General features: G+C 40.0%; 1 protein-coding gene across 1 annotated transcript in view; it reads left to right on the forward strand.

The window, feature by feature from the left end:
• The window catches only part of TLL2 (tolloid like 2), a 2712623-nt gene that overhangs the window by 2334905 nt on the left and 351817 nt on the right, over positions 1–25901 (forward strand). The window contains exon 12 of the mRNA XM_044056577.1: positions 15568–15713. Within this exon, the coding sequence (XP_043912512.1) occupies positions 15568–15713 (146 nt within the window). The remainder of the gene's footprint in view (positions 1–15567; positions 15714–25901) is intronic.

Consider the following 25901-nt stretch of genomic DNA (forward strand, 5'->3'; position numbering starts at 1 on the left):
GCAAATGAAAAAGTACAAACTGAAATATTTATGGAAGACTCTGATATGCCAAGGTTTGAGGTAGACAAGGCTCAACAATTAGCAGTTAAGATAGGAGGAGATGAGATAAAGAAGGTGACAAATAATTTATCTGCAGGAAAGTCTCCATGAATAGATGGTATTCAAGTGGAAGTTTGGAAGCCTGGAGAGAAGAAAGTGATAAAGATCTGGAAGGTTTTGTTTAACAGTATTTTAAAAGGAGGGGAAACACCAACATCCTGTAAGAAATCTGTGGTGGCTGTAATGCCTAAAGACAGTAAAGACCCACCAGACCCAGCTTCATATAGGTCCATTTCAATTTTAAACCATGATTATAAAGTTGTTTTTGTCTATAATAGCTAAAAAAATGGCAAAGATTTTGCCAAAATTGATAGATATAGATTAATGAGGTTTTGTGGAGGGGTTCAAACATTTGACAACATTAATAGAACAATGACAATCCAGAGGGAAAGAATGTAAGAAAATATTGCTATTGTTGCTGGGTTTTGATGCAGAGAAAGCATTTGACAAAGTAAGCTGGAATTTTATAAGTAAGTTAATGGAAGCATTTGTATTCCCTGGTAAATAATAAAGTTAATTAAGGTGATATATGAGGGATAGGAGGGATAAATGAAAGTGGGAGTGTTCCTTTCTGATACATTGTGTCTGAACAGCAGAACCAGTGAGGGGTCTCCTCTTTCTCCTTTGTTATTTGAATTATATTTAGAGCCATTGGCAAAGAAAATAAGGGAGTCAGAAATTCATGGATATAATCGATATGGTAATCAAGAAAAGTTGGCTTTATTTACAGACAATATTATTTTGTACCCGATAAAAACAGAAAAGGACATCTCAGTGTTGTGGAATATTCTGACACAGTTTCAAGTTTTTTGGGGGGATATAAAATTAATGATGATGAAACAAAAGCCATAGCTTTGAACTGTGTACCCACACATGAATTGCTCAGCAATGCAATTTTTTTTTTATTGGAACATGATAAAATGAAGTATTTAGGAGTATGGGTTAAAAAGGCTAAGGACATTTGAGAAGAGATTAAACAAAAGATAAAACAAAAACTGAGAAAGTGGAAGCTCTACCAACAGTGAAAACGTTTTTAGTTCCTTTAGTTTTATATGCAGGTCAGGCATATTTTTATCAACCAGAGGAGAAGTTCTGGAAGGTAATTAATTAATTAATAGTTATCTGGAAGAGGAAGAGGGCAAGGATCAAGTGGAATAAGCTGGTATTTGTAATAGGACAAGGTGCTTTAGGATTACCTGATTTGAAGGGATATTTTAGAGCTACACAGTTAAGGCTCATACATAACACAAACAAAAAGCTGTAATTGAAATTGGAAAGGGATGATGAAGTGGAGGGAATTTCAAGAAATAAGAAGAGAGTAATATTTTGGATGCAGATCCTTAAAGAAAATAACAACAGCCATACAGAATGTTAGGGGTCCGAATGGAGAGATGAAAAGTCAGCAAGCAAAGGAGAGGAGTAGTGCCAAAATTGATTTCATCCTCAAGTCTTGGTACCTTCACACAGTGGAACCTGTTTTCACAAAATCTCACCCAAGGCGACACTGATATATAGACTGCATTTATATAGCATATATCATGGACAGAAGTAGGTCAAAATTTAAAAGAAATAGCTGTGTGCACATGACCGTGGATAAAAAAAGTGTCAAATCCTGGTAGGCATACTGGCGCCAGGACTGGAAAAAATGACAGTATAGAATCCTCAAAATATGGAAACATTCCTACAATGGGGTTAGGCTAGGCCCAGGGGGAGGATGCCCCCCCTTGTTGTAGAAGGAAGTAGCAGTCCACAAAAATCACAAAAAACTGATGGGCTAAAGAAGAGTCATAAAGATGATAGAGTGGGCTGTTGAGGATAAGCAAGAAAGTATGTATTGTTGCTATTATGCAAAAAGCCCAGAATTTCCAGACAAAAGATGTACAAAATGATTAAGAGAGAAATTAGAGGAAAGAAAAATACTTCAGCAAGAAAAACTGTCAGGACCTTCAAATGAAATTTGCATTCATTAATGCAACAGATGTGTGAAAAACACTATATAGATCAAGAAACTTTAATCTCTTTGGCAAAAAAGCATATTAGGAAGTGTGAAAATATAAAGAACAAAGCTTAGAAATATTTGAACAATATAAAAAAGAAATATGGACATGGGAAAGAAAGAGAGATTTGATATGGTGCAATATTTATGCAAAGGAGAAAGCCAAATTAATCAATATAAAGAAGGCAGCCCCAAAGATATTCAAAGAGAAATACAGGCAGAGGCATCCAGATATGGAAAATTTTGCAATAAAAAAAATCACAAAGATGGAACGTAGAAAGGAAGATTAGTAATGTAGAAGTTAAAATTATAAAAATTGAAGTTATGGAGTGCCTGCAAAGTGAAGGATTTGGTGTAGAAGGTCTAATACAGGTTATATTACAGCAGGATGGAGTGAGACCCCAAAGTAAGGAGAAACAGGAAGATCAGGAACATCCGAAGAGGAAATATGGACATGGGAAAGAAGAAGAGATTTAATATGATGTAATATTTATGCAAAGGAGGAAACAAAACTAACCAATGCAAAAAAAGTGGCACCAAAGATATTTGAAGAGAAATACAAGTAAAGGAATCCGGACATGGAAAAGTTTACAGTGCAAGAAATAAGACAAAGAGGAAAAGGAGAAAAGTAGATTAGTAATGGAGAAGTCAAAGAAATCGAAACCGAGGTTATGGAGAACTTGCAAAGTGAAGGATTCAGTGTGGAAAACTGAATGCAGAAAGCACCTCAACAAGACAGAGCAATGGATATCCAAATTAATCCAAATTAAGGGGAAACCAGTGGAACAGGAAGCATTTGGTCCGGTGCCATATCAAGATATTTTGGTGCCTTCCACAGGAAATCAGTATAAACATTCACTTAAAGCTAGACAGCAAGGAAAGGAACAGGAAACTGTGGAATCTCTGATGCAGTCAGTGTTGAGGAAAGATAGGGCAATGAGTTCCCATATGACAGGGCAACAGATGGCACAGGATGAAACTGAAGAGAAAGTGCCACAGGAAGATGCTATAGAACTTTCTACAGCATGCCCACAGGAAATAGAAAACTAGGGATGTGCCCTCAGTTTGGAAGAAAATGAGCTAAGAGAAGAGTTGCTTGATTTAATAGACATGGATAGATATATTAAGTTCAATGAGAGAAATAGACTGCAGAAAGTCAATAAAACCCCAAAAGTTAGAAGTCTGATAAAACAAATGAATGCGATAATTAGAACTGTTTATAGAGATCCATGTGATATAATAGAAGTAAATAGGGTATATTACTGTAATGCTAAATTAATAACTGATAACGTTCTACCACAAGAACACAGGGTAGTGAGGGAAAAGAAGGGGAGAAATCGAATACCATCATGGAAGTATCAAATAGAGAAAACTATAAAGCAATTAAGATAAGAAGTGTCACTCTTAGAAGATTATAGAAGAGGGAATAGATCAACAAAAATACTGAGAAAGATAGATGTGACTAAAGCAATGCACACTATTAGAACAGACCAGGATCTGTCATGCACTATCGCAAATAAACTAAAAATTTCAGCACAAGCGGAAAAACTTAGAAGATACACAGAAAAATATAAAGGAAAAGTGCAAAATAAGCAATTTATTGATGACCCAAAAAAGTTTTATAAAGAATTAGGAAATAAGGTAAAAGAAATTGAATGACTGTCAAAAACAGAGGAAGTAAATACATTTTGGAGAAGTCTCTATGAAGATCTTGTGGGACATAACAAAAATGCAAAATGGATACAAGAAGTGAAAGAATAAGAAATTTAAAGGTGCAGGATATAAAATGGGATGAAGTAACAGCCAGAGAGATTGAGACAAAGTTAAGAAAAGCCTCTCATTGGAAAACCCCAGTCCCAGATGCAGTACCTGACTTTTAGTTAAAAGTATTAACATCTTTGCACAAGATTTATCCATAAGTAATAACTACTTATATAAGCACCCTGAACAGACACCAACCTGGCTAACAACAGACAAAGCAATGCTCCTTCTTAAGAGTGAATCTGCAAGCTACCCTAAAAATTGTAGACCAATAACTTGCCTTCCAATAACGTATAAACTATACATGGGAACTGATGCAGACAGACTTTATAGCCATTCAGAAGAAAACTCAATTATGGCAGTAGAACAAAAGGGCAATAAAAGCAAGTCGTATAAAGGATCATTTGTTGTTACATAAAGTCATAGTGGAGAACTGTAAAAAGGGGAAGAATCTACGTATGGCATGAATTGACTATAAAAAAGCATTTGATAGTATCCCACATTCATGGATAAAAGAGTGCTTAAAAACATATAAGATACACCCTACACTGAGTACATTACAGTGACCATGAAACAGTGGCAGACCACTTTGCAATTAAGCCATGATAAAGGACAGATTATTATCCCAGGGATAAAACTTCAAAGGGGATATTCCAGGGTGACTCTTTGTCACCCTTGCTATTCTGCCTTGCCATTAACCCATTAAGCTGTTTACTTAACAATTTAGGACATGGCTGCAGTTTGGCTCCTAAAAAATAACAGTGTAAAGACTTCTCATCTTCTCTTGTCGATGATTTAAAACTATATAGCTCATCAGATGAGGAACTGAAAGCACAGCTGCAGGTTGTCAAATCTTTTTCAGATGATATAAGAATGTAATTTGGTCTTGATAAATGTGCAAAAGCAACCTTTAAAGCAGGAAAACTGCAGAACCAGGAAAACATCAGTTTGGGACAAGAATGTGATATAAAAGAACTTGAGCAAGAGGGAGTGTGTAAATATTTGGGATGCGATGACGGATCAACAATAAAACATGAACAAATGTGAATAAAACTTAGTAAGGAATACTTTAGAAGGCTTAAATTCTGAAAACAGCATCGACATCTAGGAACAGAATTCAGGCTATAAACCAATTTGCTCTTCCTGTCCTAACTTACAGTTTTGGAGTGATTGACTGGCCCCAAAATGTGTTGGATAGATTAGATAAGAAAACAAGAAGGATGCTTCATGCTCACCAAATAATTTATAAAAATCAGTGTATACCAAGATTATATATTCCTTGTTCTGAAGGAGAGATGGGCCTCCTTGAAACTGATTACATGTATAAATCTGCAATCATGGGATTCCACACATATCTGCTGACCTCACAAGACCCAAATGTTGTGAAAGTCTTGAAACCTGAAGAGAATAAATCTAATTTGACTTTTCTGCTTAATTTAGCAGAAGCATATCAGCATGAAGCAGGAATGGAAGTCAAACCAGAAGTAGATAAAAATCAGACAGCAACTAAATGTGCCAAAAAACAAAAGAAAGAATATAAGGTGAAGGACCAGATGAGAAGGCAAGAAATGTGGAAAAAGCATAACTATAGTTGCAAGTATAGAAACTTCTGGAAGACCCTTATGTTGATCAGGAATGAACACAGGAGTGGTTAAGGAGAGGCAAATTCAAACCAAGAGATGAAAAGTTAATATTGGCAATTCAAGATAGTGGTCTACGTACATGCTGGTTTACAAAGTCCATTGAACATCTGGGAGAAACAGACAAATGTAGGGTTTGTAAAACTAATATAGAAACAGTTGCACACCTCGTTGCTGGGTGTGAAGAACTGTATACTGAAAGGCATAATAATGTGGCAAGACTGTTGCACTGGGGATTGTGCAAACATTATGGTACTGAAGTGGCTAAAAACACTGGAAACATGAGCCACAAAACATCATAGAAAATGATGAGGTTTGTATCACATGGGATCACCCATTACCAACAGTTCAAAAGATAGATGCTAGGAAAATCAGATATAGTGGTCCAAGAAAAGAAGACAAAAAGTAGCATTGATCATTGAAATTGCTACACCCAGTGACTACAGTGTCTTGTGTACAGAGAGAAACACAGTCATAAAATATCAGGATCTGCAAACAGAAATGAGAGCATTGTGGAAGAAAGATACCCAGACAGTTCCAATAGTAGTTGGAGCAACGGGTCTTATAAAAAAGAATTTACAGTCATATTTAGATATGTTACCAGTCCATGTAGCCCCATGCGAATTGCAGAAGGAGTCATTACTGGGCACATTTGGCTGATATCAAAGATTGAAACAATACTACTTTCATGAACTTTAATCGTACTTTGACTTAGAAATGGGGTCCATTCCCATCATAGTATTAGAAACCCAAAAGATTTGGAGAAATTAAAAAAGAATGTTATATTCATAAAGTAGCAGAAAGTATTCTGTAAACTAAGCCAACACGAGAATGGAGAAAGAAATTTCTTCCGATAGGGATGACTGCAATTAGGGGTACAGAGAATAACCAAAAAGGGCCGGTATTTACTGGAGAAAAACTGGCAAAGAAACTAAGGTATGGGGGAAAGTAACTAGAGTGGGAAAGTAATAGAATGGGAAACGTCCATGAAGATGTTTGGAGTGGAGGTTAGAGACTGCCTTCCCTATGAGGGACTGGTATCAGAATACAGGCAAAGAGAAAGGGACAGGGAAATCCTAAGTGAAAGACCAGCTCTGGCAGAGTTTTTAGTTGAATCTCAAACAGAACCTGCTCTTAAAAAGAGATAATTAATAGGACATATAAAATAGTGCACCAATAACTATAGACAGCAGGAGGTTAGAAAAGCTTGGGAAGAGAGAATGGATAAGCAATTGGAAACAATTGGAGGACGTGTGTAGCTCCCAAAATACAAGTCCAGAAGATTTAGGATTTTTGCTGAGAAGTGTTTGCATAGGTATTTTTATACCCCAGGCAGACTTGAAAGACTTTTTCCTCAGGTAGCTGGCCAGTGTTGGAGGTGTGATAGAGAAGAAAGAGGTAACTAGAAACATATGTTTTGGGGATGCAGTGAGTTCGCAGACTTAAAAAAATCCCTACAGAGTACTCTTATCAGAAATTTTGGGCGAGCAAATGGGTGTAACTAATGAAATTATTTTTTTGAGCTGGGATACAGGATCTGAATTGGCTAGACATAGTAAGCCCTTACTAAGTTCAATTCTGGTGGCTGTCAAAAAAGCAATTGCTAGAAAATAGAAATCAAAGTCCTAACTGTCACTCTTCTTATGTGCATTAAGAAAACATTGAGGCTTAGGTGTTCGTTTAAATAGTTGATTGTATTCAAATACATCAGGGTGGATGGCAGGAACATTAAACTTAAACGAACTATATAAGTAAGTGACGTCATACTTGCATGCTCACTCTCTGGCTGCTCACTTCAAATGGCACACTTGCGTGGACGTGCTCAGTACTTATATGCATGTGCTGACTCACTGTAAAGCTTCTTAAAAGCATGTCACACAGTGATCTGCATCCTCCCTCTTTACTGAGCTGTCTCATATAAACAATGACATTGGAATTTGCATGCAATTATACAGACACTAATAAAGAAAAACAACAGTCATGTTCAGGTTGCCGTGTATCTAGAAGTAGGTTTTGAGATGCAACCTGATCTCATGACATATTAGTTATGACTGGATTTAGCAACAGGGACAGTCACTGGGCAGTGTTCATCTTGGGAGTTTCAGGGATTTTTTCAGGAATGGGGATTGCTGACGGATAGGGTTGCCACCTTTTCAAATGCCCAAAGTGAGACATTTTTTGTAGAAACATCAGATTTTGCAGGACAAAACATACCCACAGCAAGTACAAAGGAAAGAACTTCACTTTTTAACAAAATAAAAGCTTATTCTTGTAGAATTTGAGTTGCTTATTCTGTTTCTTATAACATTTAGGCATGTCCAATACAAAACAACTGTTTTATGCAAATACTAAAGAAAATATAAGAAATACTTTTATCCTAAAATCTTAGGACATTTGCCATTTTTTCAATTTTTTTGCAGGACACAACTGCTCAAAGAGGGACTGTCCCTCACAAAGTGGGACAGGTGGTAATAACCCTATTGATGGAATGTCCTTTGGAAAAGGAACATTGGACAAGTCAGTCTGTGAACTAGAGTCTTTGTCACAGGTAAGATGCTGCAACAATGGTTTCGACACTGGTAACAAATGCTTCCGATTTCATCTGAATTCCATTCCTTGTGATTCCACAATGTACGATCTCGGCTCATGACACAAGCTTTTCACAAATTTGATGAGATCAAAACCTTTTGATGTCTACATCCTCACTATCTTCCCCTTTTTTTCAACGAACTAAGCAATTTGCTGGTTTTATCATATTAAGACTTCCGGGACAAACACTATCTCAACAGTTGGGCTTTTACTGCTTTGTTGTTTTTGGCACATGGAACCAACAAATTAGTGCTTATTGGTAATGTGGTTCTGGTTTGTCTTGACATAAGTCTCTGGGCAGGTGAACCAAGATGTTTATCATGAGGAATGTTTCTGAGATTTAACATGTTGAGAAAAGCATCGGTATTGTCATGTACGGATTTCTCTAACAGCTGTTTTGCACTTTGAACTGCACATTCAGCCAAGCCATTTGACTGAGAGTTTTCAGGACTACTCATAATATGAACAGAGTCCCATTTTTCTGCAAATTTCTTGAAATGCTGACTATAAACTGTGCACCATTGTCAGAAATAACTGTGCAGACTACCATGGACAGAAAAATGTCTCTTCAACTAAGTAATGACAGTACTGGACGTTAAGTTGGGAAGTAGGTCAGTCTCGAACCAATTTGAATAAGAGTCTACAAACACCAAATAATGTTGACCATTCCACTGAAAGATATATGTGGCTACTGTCAAACAAGGTAGTTCAAGATTCTGGCTTAACTGAAGTCATTCTTTCTGTTGATGTGGCTTTGTACTATTACATACTGAACAGGACGAAAGTACTTTCTTAATATCTCTTGACATAGAAGGCCATAATACTAGACCTCTCACCCTTCTTTTGGTAGAATCAGTTCCTGGGTGGCTATGATGCAAGATCTTAATATACTCTTTTTGCAAGGATTTTGGAACAATGACTTTAGGACCTTTCATGATGATGCCATTGTCTGACAAAAATCTCATCTCTGTATGGAAAACTAGGTTCCACTTCTACTGATAAACAAGATTGCTTTGAAGGCCATACTCGACTGATAAAGTGGTTGAGCTTCTGGAGAATTGGATCTGAAGGTTTGTGAGTTCTGAGCTCATCAAGATGTGCAGAAGAAAAATGTCTCACTTCCATGATTTCAAAATCAAGTTGCTCTTTGTTATGCTGTTCTGTGGTTTGTCAGGGCGATCTGGATACAGTATTAGCAAGATAAAGAAATTTGCCTTTTGTGTAAACAAGATTGAAATTACACTTCTTCAATTTGAGCATCATGCATTACAGTCTAGCTAGAACTGTATGCCTAGGCTTTCTCAAAATAATAACTAGAGGGTGATGATCATTTTCGATCTGGATAGGACAACCATAAATATAATCATGGAAGTTTGAACATGCAAACACATTTGCCAAAAGCTCTTTCTCAATCTGAGCATATTGCATCTCGGTCTGGGTAAGAGTTCTCAATGCATAGCCTACTGATTTACCGTCTTGAAGAAGATATGCACCTAGACCAAACTTAGAAGCATCACTGGAAAGAGTAACTGGCTTGTGAACATCATAGTAGCTGAGAGTTGGTGGGTTAGCAATTTTCTGTTTCAGGACATCAAATACTCTTTGGTGCTTTTCTGACCATGACACATTTACATCTTTGCATGTCAACTTTCTGAGCAGTGCTGAAAGTTGGCTTAATTCCGGAATGAACTTACCTAGATAGTTGACTGTGCCAAGAAAACATTGTAGGGCGTGAGCATTGTCTAGAGCTGGCATCTCTAGAATTGCTGTTTGCTTGGAAGGATCTGGTCATAAACCTGAACTAGTAAACAAGTGACCAACATAAGTAACTTCTCATAGCCTGAACTTGTACTTCTGAAGATTCAGCTTAAGATTGACTTCACGTGCTCTTTCCACAACCTTCTTGAGGTTTCTGTCATGTTCGACTTCACCATTGCCTCCTGCTAGAATATTATCTACTATAACAGCACATGGATAGCCAGAAAAAATTTACACCATCGCATGCTGAAAGACTTCACTGGCAGAATTTATCCCAAATGGCATTCTCAGAAATCTGTATCTTCCAAATGGTGTACTGAGTGTGGTTAAAAATGAAGATTTTCAGTCAAGCGAAATTTGCCAATATGAACTCTTTGCAACTAAGTCAGAAAAAGCAGTGGTGTTTGGCATGAGGGCAGCATCCTCTTTGACTGTTCGCATTGGATGATGAGGCCATTTAATGCTTTGTTCAGATCTCTTGAATGAATACATATTCTGATATCATCTGAGCTTTTCTAATGAGCTACTACCATGGCGGATACCCATTCAGTAAGTTCTTCTACTGGACAAATTACTCCTAACTGCACCATTTTTGTCTAGCTCAGCTTTGACTCTGCTCTGCATAGCTACTGGAACTTTCCATGCTGGTCTGACAACTGGGCTGACCTCTGGGTCTGACTTTATGGAGTACACAACTGGTAGTTTGTCTAGTTTGTTTGCAAAAATATCAGCATACTGAAAAAAAATAGTCTGAGTGAAATTTGAGCTGTTGTCATTCAAGCTTACATGATGAACTTCTTTATTAAGTGAAAGGTGTCTCATTTTCAAACTGTCTTTGATGCCTAATAATGACTACACGTCTCTTGAATACAAAAAAATACAAGTCATAGATGTTCCCAGCAGAGTAACATGAAAGCACTACTGAGCCTTTAGATTGAATCTCTTCACTACCATAAGCAACAAGCTTCACACACTTTGTCAAGTCAAGCTGTTCTGCAGCTTTTACTCTAGCAAATGTTTCTGCTGACATAACATTGCACTTTGAGCCAGTATCTGCTTTGAACTCTACAGGACTCCCATTAATCCAAACAGTACAAAATATATCATTCTTTGCCCACAAATATAGTGCATTGACTGTTTCACCAAGCACAGACACACCATCAATATAAAAAGTAGGGTCGCAGTTTTCTAATTGATCAACTTGCCTCTTGGAATGCCCTCTTTTAATAAACAAATGTGCATTATTTGATTTACAAAACCTTTTGAAATGATTCCACTTATTCCAAAAATGATACTGCTGACCAAAAGTTAAGCACTTTTCCTCTTTTGTGTGCATGATTACCACCACAATTACAACAGTTGACTAAAAGCTGGGTGGTGGCACGTTTTGACTTTGCTGACTCACCCTTATACTTCACTGAGCATGCTCTGGAATTTGCTGGAAAGACTTGAGGTTTCCCAGGGACTGTTACAGGACCTGCCATAGCTGCCATGTGCTTGGGCCTGTTTCTTTTAACCATTTGCTGCATACTATCAACATGAGCTTTTTCACTGTGCCTTCCTCAGCTGTTCTTATTTGTAAGCATACTTGTGTGTTTTTCTGTAAGCTCATATATCTGACAAATCTCAATGGCCTTACTCAACACTAAATCACTTGTCTTGAAGCAAAATCTTTCTCACTGTGTCATTATTAATACCACAGACAAGCCTGTCCTTTATCAACTCATCTGTCAAATCACCAAATACGCACGTTTTAGCCTTGTTTCTCAAGTCAGTTATATATGTTGCAAAAGTTTCACCAGTCTTTTGATCCCTTGTGTAAAATAATTACCTTTCCATTGTAATATTAATTTAGGGATTACACATTTCTCTAAATTTATGTTTTAAGCACGCTGGGTCTTCCCTTGTTTCAGATGGTACCAATATGTGGCGGTCTTCCCCCTCCCCTACAAACACAGCAGGTGCATACACAAATGAACGCTCTCTTTCAATGGCCTCTAAACCAGCTAAGTTAAGCAGAATAAATGTTGTTGTACATGTGTCTTTGTCAGAAAAAGCAGGCTGTATGAAAATATCTTATTCCTGTTCAAACACTCTCCAATTTTCTGCAATACTGTTATCAAACACAAGTGGCATGAGTTTGTGAAATCCTTCTGCCATGCATACAGATTATAGTAAAACAATGCAAAATGGCCCTTGTAACTATGTACAAATATTCACATACACCAGGTACTTCTAATAATATTTAAATGCACAATAAACTCTATGAAATACTGTACTCTGCGAAGTATGCCTTGAAATAACTACTTTGCAAAATATTCTTTGAAATGACTTTACTTTGCAAAATAACTGCATTGTAATACTACACACACTTGCAAATACTTTGCACAGTTACGATACTTTGAATAGCTTTAGTTAATATAAAAAAAGTAGTACATGGTGAAAAAATATGGTTGTTTTCCCTTTTTTGTACATTTTATGCAATTTAGATATTGTTTCAAACATTTCTGTAATTATTTTGAATATTTCTATCAATATATCACAGTTTTGGACACTTCATTTAATACAAAGTTCATTCTGAGCATTATGAGTGTTGTGTTTTATATTTATACAAAAAAAATAATTTAAGCAGGTTTTAGTACCTGGAATTTGTTTCTGACCTGTTTTGTGAGTCGTTTGAGTAGTAGGGATGATCCACTCCTGTATATTCCTCCAGCTTTAATTAGTTGCCTCATGCCTGTAACTCTTGATACCATTCTGACACCATGCCACTTTTCTTATGTGCATTAAGAAGACATTGAGGCTTGGATGTTCCTTTAAGTAGTTTATTGTATACAAATACATCAGGGTGGATGGCAAGAACATTAAACTTAAACTTACTGACTGACTACATACTTGCATGCTTACACTCTGGCTGCTCATTTCAAATGGCACACTTGCTCGCATGTACTCTGTACACTGTAAAGCTTCTTAAAGGTATATCACACTCACTGATCTACACTAACCATCTGTATTTGAAGTAGTCAGTTTTGTAACAGTGATAAAGGAACTGGATGTGGAAGGTTTAGAAAATGGTAGGAGCAAACTACATAGAAAAAAATGGAAATTGTTGGAATAATGCATGCAGAATAATGTTTTGAAAGAGGAGTGAGGTTTAAAGGAAGGCAGGAACTGAGCAATTTGTGTAAAGTTGGATTGACTGTAATCGTATAAAAAGATATGTAATGCATAATGTTTGTAACTGTGAACATATTAACATGGTTTGTTTTCTTTTATATAAATGTATGTTTGCTAAAGTGATAATTTAGTAAAGGTGTTAAAAAATACGAAGGCATGAGAGGATTCAAAAAGTAAGTAGAACAATCCCATATTGCTATTTCCAAGGCCTAATGAAACAATCTTATTCAGGAATGATTTTAAGAAGCTGAATGGCATTTCCATTTTTGCCAGCTCTCCAGCCTCTAAGGGTGATAAACTAACAGAAAAGTTGGATAAGCTAAGATTCTTAACAAATGTATGCTGGTAGATCCATCCAATAGCTGATGCCAGAAAAAAGACAGCATTTTCAACACCAAGGGGCTTGTTCCAGTATATTCTACTTTCTTTTAGGCTGCCTGGTTCCCCTGTTAGCTTTTAGCGATTAACTGACAAAATCTTATATTTCCATATTAAATATGCTACTGCTTACCTAGACAAAGTCATAATACACTCTGAAGACTGCAGTCTCTGTCTAGCAAAGGTACAGGCTGTGCTGAACAATGCAAGACAAGCCAGGTTAACTGTTAATGTCTCCAACAGCAAATTAGGTATGAGAGAGGTAAAGAATTTAGGCTACGCTATAAGAATATAACTGTTAGGCTCCAAAATGAAAAACTAGAAATAGTGAGAAACTGGCCTGTTCCGTGCATTGAGTAGCAGGGAAAGACACTTGGGGGGGTTAGCTAGGTACTCTTGTAAGTTAAACCCCATTGTTCAAGAATAGTATGCCGTCCTACAAATCTGAATTTAGGGAAGATTCCCCTTAAGTAATGTGCACAGTAGACAATGCTTTGAAGCAATTAAAGGAATTATTGTGATCAAGAATCTGCTTTAGAATCTCTATATTTTATCAGGCCTTTTATAGTTTATGCCAATACTTTTAAAGTTGGCTAAGGTAGGGGCAGTGCTACCACTGGCTCCTGAAGGGAAAAAAAAATCAACCTATACGTTTCCATAGTCATAAGTTAAGCAGGGCAGTGATCAAGTATTCCACCACTGAGAGGGAATGCTTTGCAATCAAGTGTACAAACACTTAACTGGAATATGACATGCAGGGGTACCATATAGCCCAAAAGAAAGTAGAGTATACTTGTGACAGTCAGTGCTCCCTGAATGTAGTTGAATCAGCATCAAGATGGAAGTCTAATGTTGTATAGGTGGAAACTGAACTTACATCCATTCAAATGAAAACTATAGCATAGACCAGCTTGACCCACCACAACACAGGCAGCTTGTCTAGAGCTTACAGTCTATCTAGTTGTCATGAAACCAAAGGGTTTCAAGTGAGGGGGGTTCATTGTAAAATAATGTAGTGGTTATTGCCAAGTGGTATGTCCAAATGAACTGAAACATGCATGAAGGAATGCCAATAAACCTGCTGTATATATCATATATAAAACTGTTGTGGTAAACTTATAACTAAAACTGCTACTTTAATTTGTGTTTTTCCACTAAGTAGGTTCCCAAAGTTTTTGGACAATGATACCTGATAGTGCTGTATGAAAAGGATGGCTGACGTCAGCTAGTTTACAGTCACTGGACCCTCCTTGAAGAGTATTCTGTGCTTGGAGCAGCAGATTTAGGTGTTTATATGCAAAAAAAAATTAATTGATGGTCTTTGCTGCACTTTCATATATTTTACATCCACACATACACACACGTGTGTGTGTGTGTGTGTGTGTGTGTGTGTGTGTGTGTGTGTGTGTGTGTGTGTATATATATATATATATATATATATACACACACACACACACACGTGTGTGTGGTGCTTGCGTGCATGCGTGTGTGTGTGTGTGTGTGTGTGTGTGTGTGTGTGTGTGTGTGTGTGTGTGTGTGTGTGTTTAAACCCCACAAAGAAAAGTGGTACTTCAAGAGCAAAGACGTTACTGGCTGAAACCTCTTAGAGACAGGAAAAAATGAACCACAAACTATACACAAGCTATGTTGAGACTTCATAGTAATCAAGGACATATAACTTATTTAAAAATCAGTACTTGTTTATTGAAAATCAATAGATTAGCACTTTTGCCCTTAACTGAGCTTCATCAGATCTGATCTAATATTGAATCTAAGTCATTGTACCGTTTCTAGATATGAACATACTTAAATGACTTCTTTTTATCAGCAATGTGAATGAATCCTCTTACCTTCTCTTTCTATTATATAATTCCTGTTTATCCACTTGCTAATTGTACAACAAATGCATTTTATGGATGAATATAATAAGTTTTCCATAGAAAATTAGTTCTGTACTGAAAACTGGTTGCATATTCTGTTTTATGGATGTGGCTTCATTCATCTCTTCTGCAGATTACCATGCACCAAGTTTGACACCACTGATGAATTCAAATTTCATTGTAGTATTAGTAGGTATTATTTGCTAAATGAGACAAGTGCAGCTACATTAAGCAGTCATTAACTCAACCGTTTTTTTTTTGTTTGTTTATTTTTGTTTATTTTAACAAGCTGTTTGTGGTGGAGAAATTTATAAAGATGTTGGACAGATCCAATCTCCCAATTATCCAGATGACTACAGGCCATCCAAAGACTGTGTCTGGAAAATTACTGTCTCTGAAGGATTTCATGTAGGGCTTGCATTTCAAGCATTTGAGGTAAGGCAGATCCGTTTTCTTCTGTACTAGTTGTGCTTTAAGGAACAGTCGTATGCCTGCTTGATTGTTTTATTACTGAATAACTTTAACTTCCCTGGTTCCATCAAGAAAATATACTTTTTACAGTTTGTGAGTAGCTTTTATAGAGTCAGGGAAATTATCCATTAACTAGAGTTTGTGAATGCCTTTCGTAAATTTTGAGTTTGTCATTTTCAGGGAAATTATCCAATAGCTATTTTTGTCTAAGTGCCATATACTTAGTTCTGAAAGTGATAGGGTCTAATCTTACAAGCTCTCTGTGGCTGTTTAATGTTCTATGAAAAGGGTCTGAAGGTGTGAATAAAGAAAAAAAAAGCAGCCAAATTGAATGTTTAAATAACTTGTCATACATTATCATGACTGCAGCTAACTATGATGATTATGTGTGCACCATCTAAGACTGTACTAATATTCCACAGTTTGTCCTTATGTTTGTCATATTATTTTTGCTCTTTTATGTGTATATTACATTATTCACATGTGTCACTTAAGTATGTGAGTTTGTGTGTGTGTGTTATATCTATATATCATATATGTATAATATATATATATATATATATATATATATATATATATATATATATATATATATATATTTGTGTGTGTGTGTGTGTGTGTGTATATATATATATATATATATATATATATATATATATATATATATGGATCTGGGACTATTGAACAAAAGTTCAATAGTTCATATCCAAAATAACCAAACGCACTTTAACAAAAGAGCTTTCACCGAAAAAGCACTTTTGTTAAAGTGTGTTTGAAAAAAAACAATAAATCTTCTTTTATGCAGAGGTGCAAGCCCCCCTGCACCCCTCCATGTGGGGGTTGTGCACTCCACACCCCACCTACTTTTATATTCTCACTCCGAGGTCGGAGTACAGTGAGGAAAAGAGAATTTTCCCTTAACTGCACCGTAGTGCGACCGGCACAACGAGCATACTTATCCGAAAGTGCTGCATCGGTGAACAGCACTTTCAGTTAAGTATGTTCGGTGATGTCTGCTTTGGTAGACAGTGCCATCGGGGATCTGTATGGATCCCATATATATGTGTGCGTGTGTGTGTGTTTGCGTATGTGTGTGTGGGGGTGGGATGTGTGGGGTGGGGTGTGTGTGTGTGTGTGTGTGTGTGTGTGTGTGTGTGTGTGTGTGTGTGTGTGTGTGTGTGTGTGTGTGTGTGTGTGTGTGTGTGTGTGTGTGTGTGTGTGTGTGTGTGTGTGTGTGTGTGTGTGACTGCGTGAGTGTGTGAATGTGTGTGTAAATGTGTGTACTGTTATGCAATGCTGTACAGGTCTTAAAGTGTGCGTTTGTTTCCCCCACAGGTGGCGAGGTGGGTCAGGGTCCCTCCTGCATGCAAACTGAGGGAAGTAGGTGTTCGTACAGAGACCGATGATGATGGTACTGTTGAGGCACAGGTGGGGATGTCAGAGGCCAACACTGCGCCCACATGTGTCATCACCCTCCTAGCCACCCCAAGCCCACACAAGATTACAATGCCCCTACAAACCCCATCACAAGTGGCCATAGCAGAGGGACAGTTCGCAGTTGATGCCAGGGACCAGGAAAGTGTGGTGTAGATGCCAACTGTGTCGGGTCACAGTCGGCAGAGCTGGATGTCCGGCAAGGCACCACATCGGCAGATGTACCATGGTGCTCGTGGGAGGGCCGCTGGTCATCATGCCCCTGGCAGAGACGCCACAACTGGTACCACCAGGAGCATGTTTCAGGCCGTAATGGAGGCACAGGCACATATGGAAATGTACACCAGACAGGGCCTGAGGCTGCAGGGGGCTGCTTTCTCATCTGTAATTGGCAACCTTTGTGAACTTGCTGCTGCTCTCTGTGAACAGACTGAGGTCATGGATAGACAGTGAGGTGAGATGGTGGGCCTCCTCGACCGTAGTATGTCCGTGCTTGAACGTGTGGTAGGAGTGGTTTGACGGGTGCGTGGACGTAGGCCAGAAACACCAGCAGCTGGCTGTCAACGTGGATGTGCCAGAATGCCAAGCCGCTCCCTTAGTGGCAGTACCAGCCCCAGCACACCACTAAGGTTGCTGTCCACACCACACCACAGCAGGCCTCGTGCACGTGGCCCTTTCCAGTCCCAGGCAGGACATGGTTCCAGCAGACATCTGTCATCATCAGGGGAGAGTAGCATCTCAAGTCTGTACCTGCACGTGCCCATGGAACCCCTGGCAGGCACAGTGTGTCCATGGCCAGAGGCAGTGAACTGCACGACCCTGCCAGGTATGGTCTACAGCTGTCCAACAACACCCGTATAGGGCCGCCACATGACAGAACTGTGTGCATGCATACCCACACATTATGCAACCAAACCTGGGGTGACCCCATACTGACACACACCACATCACCACGCCCCAATCCATGAACCAAACCTTTCACCCACACACACGGTGACACATGTATGGACCACCCTCGGCCTCTGGCACACCAGCAACACACCCTGTGCATATGATGATACCTGTGCCACATCCCTGTCATCCTTAACAATGATGCAGGGAGAGGCTAATATGGTTCTGATGCACATGGTGACTTTAATAGAGTTCTACAATGTACTGCAGTGTAAGATGTTGTCAGGGATAATGTGTAATGCATACATGTCCGGTAGTGTAGCCACGCAGCTATGATGCATTTCAGCTGTTAGTAACATTGATTGTTATCTCCATAATGTTATCCATTTGTGTTGTAGGTGTAATTGTGTCAGCAGGAGGATGGTCTGCAGTCATATTCCACAAGGGTATGTCACTGTGGTGACACCATGGCCGTGACATATCTGGTGTACAGTTGTACACATGTCACAGGTTTGTATAACAGTTAGTGCCTGTGCCACATTGACAGGTAGCATGCTGGTTCATGTATAATCTGCACCCTTATGTCAACCCATCCACATACATACATACACATCCTTACTTAGCAACACTGTGACTAGACCCCTACCTAGATGTGTAGTGCTATTGAACTATGTGGCTTTCATTGCACACACAACACCATGTTTAGGATGAGGTGTGTACTAGGTCACATGTTACATGCAGAACATCCACAGGCATGTACAATATAGTAACGGGGGCTTTAATGTTTGTATATGGAGAATACATATTGTGTCATACCATCATATACACATTGACTGACACATAACGGCAGTCACACATTTTAGAGACCTGGGTGTATTGTTGCTAACTAACTAGTCCATGTGTCCAATGTGTTACAGGTAGGCTGCACACAGCACATGTGTAAATGGGCTGTATCCTGTTATCAGTTACCTGTATGGGTGATGGTGACAATGGTCACCAGAGAGTGGTACGTGGGCAATATACCGGGTGTACCATGGTGTAATGACAGTGTACACAGCACCCACATCCCCCAATGGATATTGTACACACTGGAACCCATGTGATACTCTGACATACCCACTATCACACATTGCCCGTGATGCCACTACAACCCATTGCATATCACAACAGTGGTACCACAGGGATATGCATGTAATGCACATGCCATAGGCATAGTAGGGTGTTGCATTGTGATGCCACACCTATGGGCGGTGACAACAATATCTGTACTACTGTGTGGCAATGTGTATTGTAATAGGAGTATGTGGCCTCGGAACAGTGTACCCTATAGATATGCAGACATGCACACATACACACACATGGCAGACGTCAATGGGATTCCCATGCCTATCGACCCATTTGTACAACACTGTTGTGCTGGTACTGCAAGCCACATGTAGCTGTTAGGGAGAGATGTGTAACAGGCTACATGTCATGTCCAAAACAGCAGCGGCCACATCTGACTATGGCAATGGGAGTGGAGGTGGTTGTGAAGGCTGTCATTGAATTTCCAACTACAGGTGTACTAACACACAAACAATGCTATCCTCAGTAATGCACATGTACATGTGTCAATACTGTGGTACATTGCTAGAGATGGTCATAGCTGTGTACCTGTCTGTTGTCCATGGAGGGACTGGATATGTAGGGGGTGTGTGTACATTGGTATCATGCCACCTGCCATGTGCCAGCAGGCAATCTATCGACAGACACCACATTAGTGACTAGCAGGGTGAGAGTGACATGCATCAGCCAATCCTCTGGGTGCCTTCTGCACATGGCCACCGAGGTGATCCAGTTGACATGTATGCAACATGTATTACAACACATGGTTAGTGTCTGTGATGGAGACCTGTACCCAAGCATGTTCAGTTGACTGTGGTAGTGTAGTGTAGGTACATTTGGCATGTGGCCCATACAGGGTGATGTATCCTATATGTGACAGGTATACACAGCTGGCTACATATGTCGGTGTCAATCAAGCGTAGGTTGTCTGTACGTATCCCAGCCAGAGACCTGCCATTTGCACATCTGTAGAGGGACTGACAGACACCAGTTTGGCGAGTAGCTATGCAGTAGGATGAATGTGTCAACAGATGGATGTTTGTCAACAATAATTATGCCATTACTACATGTTGTAAGCCCTCATTAACATGTAGTGTACCGACGGTACTCTACAGTTACACTCCACATGTCTGATTATTATCCAGTAGGGGATATATACGGTGACACAGCCCACACACGAGGAACATGATAGAAAGCCCTCAGAGTGAAGCTATGCCCGCAGGTGTGCTTGTTTTCAGTAGTAATGTTAGCACTCCACCCTTCCCTGGGACAGCACTGTTGACAATAGTAATGCCATTTTACACTGCATGCCTGTGTGACAGCACATACCTTGGGTTGCTACACCTGCATGTCACACATTCACATGGATAACAGTGCTGTGCAGGCCTCATATACTTGTGTGTCCCAGACATGACACTCAATACCCTTTGCTACTGTAATGAGAGCACATAGACACATGTACTGTACATGGCAGTACATACACATATTACAGATGTCATTTCCCAGGGTTTGACATAGCCTTGTATGTGACCCAGAGATAGCCTCTGTGTAGACACTATGCCACAGAGTATAGCTGGAGGATGTCTAGACGGTCAGCATAGGCCATCTGTTTGATGCCTGTGATTCTTATAGTGAGGTATTTCCACTGCCTTCCCAGCTGTTGCAGCTGACTTGCGAGGTACATACCAAATGGGGCATTGTACACTATACAGGGTGTAATGAGGAATGAGTACAGTGGGACAATTACCCCCTTTTTTCTGGATGTAAAGCCCTCAGTGATGAGGTGTGCTACATAGAAAGATTTCTTTACTGTTGTGGCTATATGGTTAATGAAGTTGAGACCACTGTCCACCTGTGTCTCTATGTCTGTCAGCACACTTTTGGTGTTTAGTGTACTGCGATCTATGTGGTAATTCATGGGTACATGGTATGTCCAAAGGGATAACTATACATTACTTGGCATTAAGCTTGAGCCTATGGCTCTCGCAACAAGCATCTGTTTCTGTAAAGCCATGTTGTAGAATATCCACATCATTTGGGGATGCATTAATGGCTCCCAGTTTGCAGTCATCTGTGAACTTTGTTAGCCAGAGTTCCGTAGTGTTGGCCTGTACTTCAGGGAAGTAGATGCCAAACAAGAGCTATGCCAGAACTGACCCTGACATACTCCAATTAATTGTCAATTGTCTGGAGCAGGGATTGGACATGGCTACTTTTACAGTCTGGGTTCCATCGGAAAGTCAGTTGGCAACCCATCGAGTGACACAGGTGTTTATGGCCAACTTCACATGTTTAACTATGTCTCTAGAGTGGGCGATGTTGTCGAAGGCCTTGACAAAATCCAGATAGGCTGTGTGCACTGCCTTACCCTCCTCCACAGCTCCGGAGACTGAATCAAAGAAGTCAAACAGGTTCAGGAGACAAGATTGGCCCTGCACAAGCCCAACCAGGGTGGAGTCCAGTGTTTGCTGGTTGCCAGTGTCTTTGTTAATAAGTTGCATGATAATGCATTCCATGCCCTTGAAGATCAGGCTCATCAGACTGATGGGACGGTAGTTCCAGGGATCCAAGGTGGATTCCTCCTTGTGGAGTGTGATAACTGTGGCTGTGCACCACTCAGTGGGATAGAAGTCTGAGGTGAGGCTATGATTACACATGGAACTTGGGTGAGATGCAGGGTTATGTAGTAGTTCATGTACTGCACAGCCCAGGATGTCATCTGGTCCCATGGATGCTGTATTCCTAGCAGTGGAGTCGGCAGCTTCCAGCTGTGTGATCATGATTGCTGGAATTTGGCAACCTTTTGTTACTGAGATGTGCCCTTTAGGGAGTGAGGGAGGCTGAATGTGGCACTAAATCTGCCTGGATATTGGAACACTCCTTTGAATCAGTATATTTAATGCCAATCTGTTGTAGCACAGAGCAGTTCTGAGCATTGCTGTATAGATCCTGGACATAACTATAGAATGCCTTGTGGTTGTCTTTGGAATCTATGGCAATTATATTTATGTAACAAGCTGTGGTGGATTTCAAGGGATAGCAGTTTCTTACTGAGGCTGGTAAGGGAGCAGTTTGCGTTTTGGGATTATCCTTTTAACTGCAACAGTATCTTCCTTCTGTTGTATAGACTGTTCATGGCAGTGTTGCACAAGACTGGCTTCCTTGTTTGGAGGACAGTGTTTCGGTTCTATGTGGGATGGCACAGTTTATGCATGAGTGGATGTACCCATACAGTACCTTAGTGTACGATTCACCAGTTGCACTTTCAGCTCCCATCTCCATGGGTGTCATGAGGTTTGTCATTTCTGACTTGAGTAGCATGGCGTTGACTTTGCAGAGGGTATTTATGGACGATCCTTACTGGCGGGTGGGGGTGGGATGTGGATTTCAACGATAATTAACTAATGGTCAGACCTGACCTATGAGGGGTGACCACTGGTGTGGGGCATCTGACTCCCATGTTGGTAATGACCATGTCTAGGATACTGGCAACCCTGGTTGGATAATGGATTAGTTGATCCAGGGGGTTGGAATGTATGAGTTCCCAGAACCATTGGTAAAGGGTGGTGGTACATGAGTTGTTTTCCCAGTTAATGGCAGAGTATTTGGAATCACCCAGTATTATGGCATTTGTTTGTATCTTAATATTGTCCAGTATGTTTATAATGGTGTAGTGAGAATCTTGGACCATGGAGGGGGATCAGTAGGCAGCTACAATTTGGATTGCAGTTTTACATAGTGTTAGTTGCATCTGGTGATTCTCAGATGCATTGTGTTTGGCACCAGGCTGGAGGTGTGAATGACCTTAGTGAATATGGACACTCCTCCACCTGTAGTGTCGTGGTCTTGGTTTCTTGCCTGACATGTGTGATAAGGGTTGTAGGCAGGTATTACAGGTATGCTGTCTGAAGCATTGCACCAGGTCCCAGTTACTGCACAGATATCAATGTTCCCCATTTGTAGGTGTGGCTCAAGAGAGTGCCTTTTTAGGTTTAGACGTCTAACACTGAGTCACATTACCGTAAGTTTTGCATGCTTGTATCTGTTACAGTGGTGGTTTTGCCCTTTGACCCTTGCCTAGATAAGGTGCTATGGGGGTGCCAAGAGCTGTAGCCAGTTACCTGAATCCCAGGGGCAACATGTGCAGATCATCTCTGCCAGAGCACTGTGGTTTGTACATCATGTTGCCCCAGGCAGACAGATACTGGATCCCCTTTGAATGACATCATACGCTTAGCCACTTGTTGAAGTCATTGCTGTGTATATGTATATGTGTGCTATTTATATGTATATATGTACATATATATCCCCATATATGTTTGTGGATATGTATATGGCCATATATATATGTGGATATGTATATGTTTATATATCTACATAGATATGTGGATATATGTACACACATATCTGTTTACCATATGTCCCAAACATGGAGTAGAGTCCTACCTCAGTACCAATAGTCCCAACACGTTGTGCAAGGGGATGTCACGGATGTATTGTGGGTATATATGTAGACTGTTGCCACTGTCATAGGCGTGTATTAACAGGCATGTTGGGTGTGGGAGGTCGCATCTGCTGTAGACATGTGCACCATTGTCTATGGACATACATCCTAGGGGCAGCATAGTACGGACCCACTGCTAGGACAGTAATGATCCTGTGTACTACAGCAGGGATATGACCACTATATGTGGACAGTGTGGCACTCTGTGGTCAGTCCAGAAGTCTACACATGTCCTCTTCATGCAAGACATGTGGACCATGCCTCCCAATGTGAATGTTACTAGCCATGTACATGGGTGTATCACAACAATACTGGGGTACATATGCCCACACAGTGTATGCACGCACACGCCAGTCTGTCCAGACACATAATACCTGGTGCTGCTGAGTTCGCATGGCCACATACCACCCAGTAGAGAATGACATACATCTGCACAGCATACCACTGCTTTGTCAGAAATACACAACAGATATGCTGGCCTGGCAGCAGTGTGTCCTGCAGATAACTGGACATAACAGCACACTAGGTATTTACAGTAAGCTGCTAGGCATGTCACAAAGCACTGGACAAACTACAGGCAGACTGCCACAACACTGGAATGCATATTGTGTGGGGGAATACACATGTACCTGCGATTATAGCGGGCTCGACATACAGGTCATAGCACAGCATAGCAGACACCTGTGAGAAAATGCATACCCGCATCCAATAGCAATGCAGCCACAGCCACATATGATACACAAGCTTAACACTGGAGTGGCATGTAACATCAGATAGAACAGGATGGAGAAAAATGGCATCTGCAACAGTCTGTACAGAGCCCATGTGTCATCATAAGTGCAATACACATACAGTCGTCAATCAACCTAACTGAGGGCTCTGCAACCTTTGGATCTGGAGCCACATGTGCCTCATCAGTCCTGCTGTAGTGGGTCCTTGTACCTCTGAGGATTAATGGACACACTACCACACAACACACACACACACACACACACACACACACACACACACACATACAAACACACACATATACAAACACACACACACACACACACAAACACACACACCCAGCAATCCCAACACAGGAACACAAGTATGGACATATGTTAGGTATTGTTCTTATACACTTAGCTATATTATATTTAGTATAACTATATATGAAACCATGTATGCTCTGCTATCTTCATTGTAGGAGTCAGATAGCTGTTGTGCCTCCCGATAACATTAGTTCGGTGGGTGAGGGGTCAGGGATGGCTCTTTGGATAGTGAAGGCTGCAGACCCCTGCCATACGTACACAGACCACAGTACTGTACACACAGGTACAGAATGTCCAGGTAATGTCCTCGGAAACAGCCCCTAGAACACACAACATGTCCAACAGTCTGTTATCTGACTGGCTGGTTATCAGGTATGCTGTCAATAACTAATGGTGTACAGATCATATGCACTATATATATATATATATATATATATATGTATATATATGTGGGGTTCATTTGCACAACACGTGTGCACCTGTGCAGTCTATTGGTCAGTGTATGTAACAGTGTGCTATGCCCCTGTAAGGCAGTGTATGGGGAGTATGCACCATAAGTATCCCTGGGTGTTACAACATGTAAGGACCACCAGCTGCCTTATGGTATGCGGATGTACATTACCATACATTTCACCTTACTGCCATCAGTGTGATTGTGATGATTATATATGATTATATTAAAAAAAAAATATATATATATATATATAAATATATATATATATATATATAAATATACATGTGACTACACATACACATGCAGTTATATGTACAGTAAGATACATAAGTGGAAGGAGTTAACCCCTGAACGACTGGAAACTGTATGGGCCACCCATACAAATGACAGTCATTGCCTGCAACATATACCCACAGAGAAGTCATAGGAAAAACACTACACACAGATTTGCAGACATGGAAACCTTTAATTGTGTACTATTACAGTTCTATATGCCATGTCATATAGCTTTTCAGACACTGACAACCATATAAACACAGTAATGCAACTGCGTACCAGTTACCGTAATACAGTAGACTGGAAAGGTTCACAACTGTTGCTGTCCAGGCCATGCCCTTCAAATTGTACAATAGTGAAGACAAACTGGGCCACAGGATACCAAACAATCAACAGTATGTAATGTGGATGTATAGTTCAGCAGCCTCTATCTACACACTGTACAAACTCAG

This window comes from Protopterus annectens, chromosome 14.part0 (genome assembly GCF_019279795.1).
Source record: "Protopterus annectens isolate FY-2018-M chromosome 14.part0, PAN1.0, whole genome shotgun sequence".
Classification (NCBI taxonomy): domain Eukaryota; kingdom Metazoa; phylum Chordata; order Ceratodontiformes; family Protopteridae; genus Protopterus; species Protopterus annectens.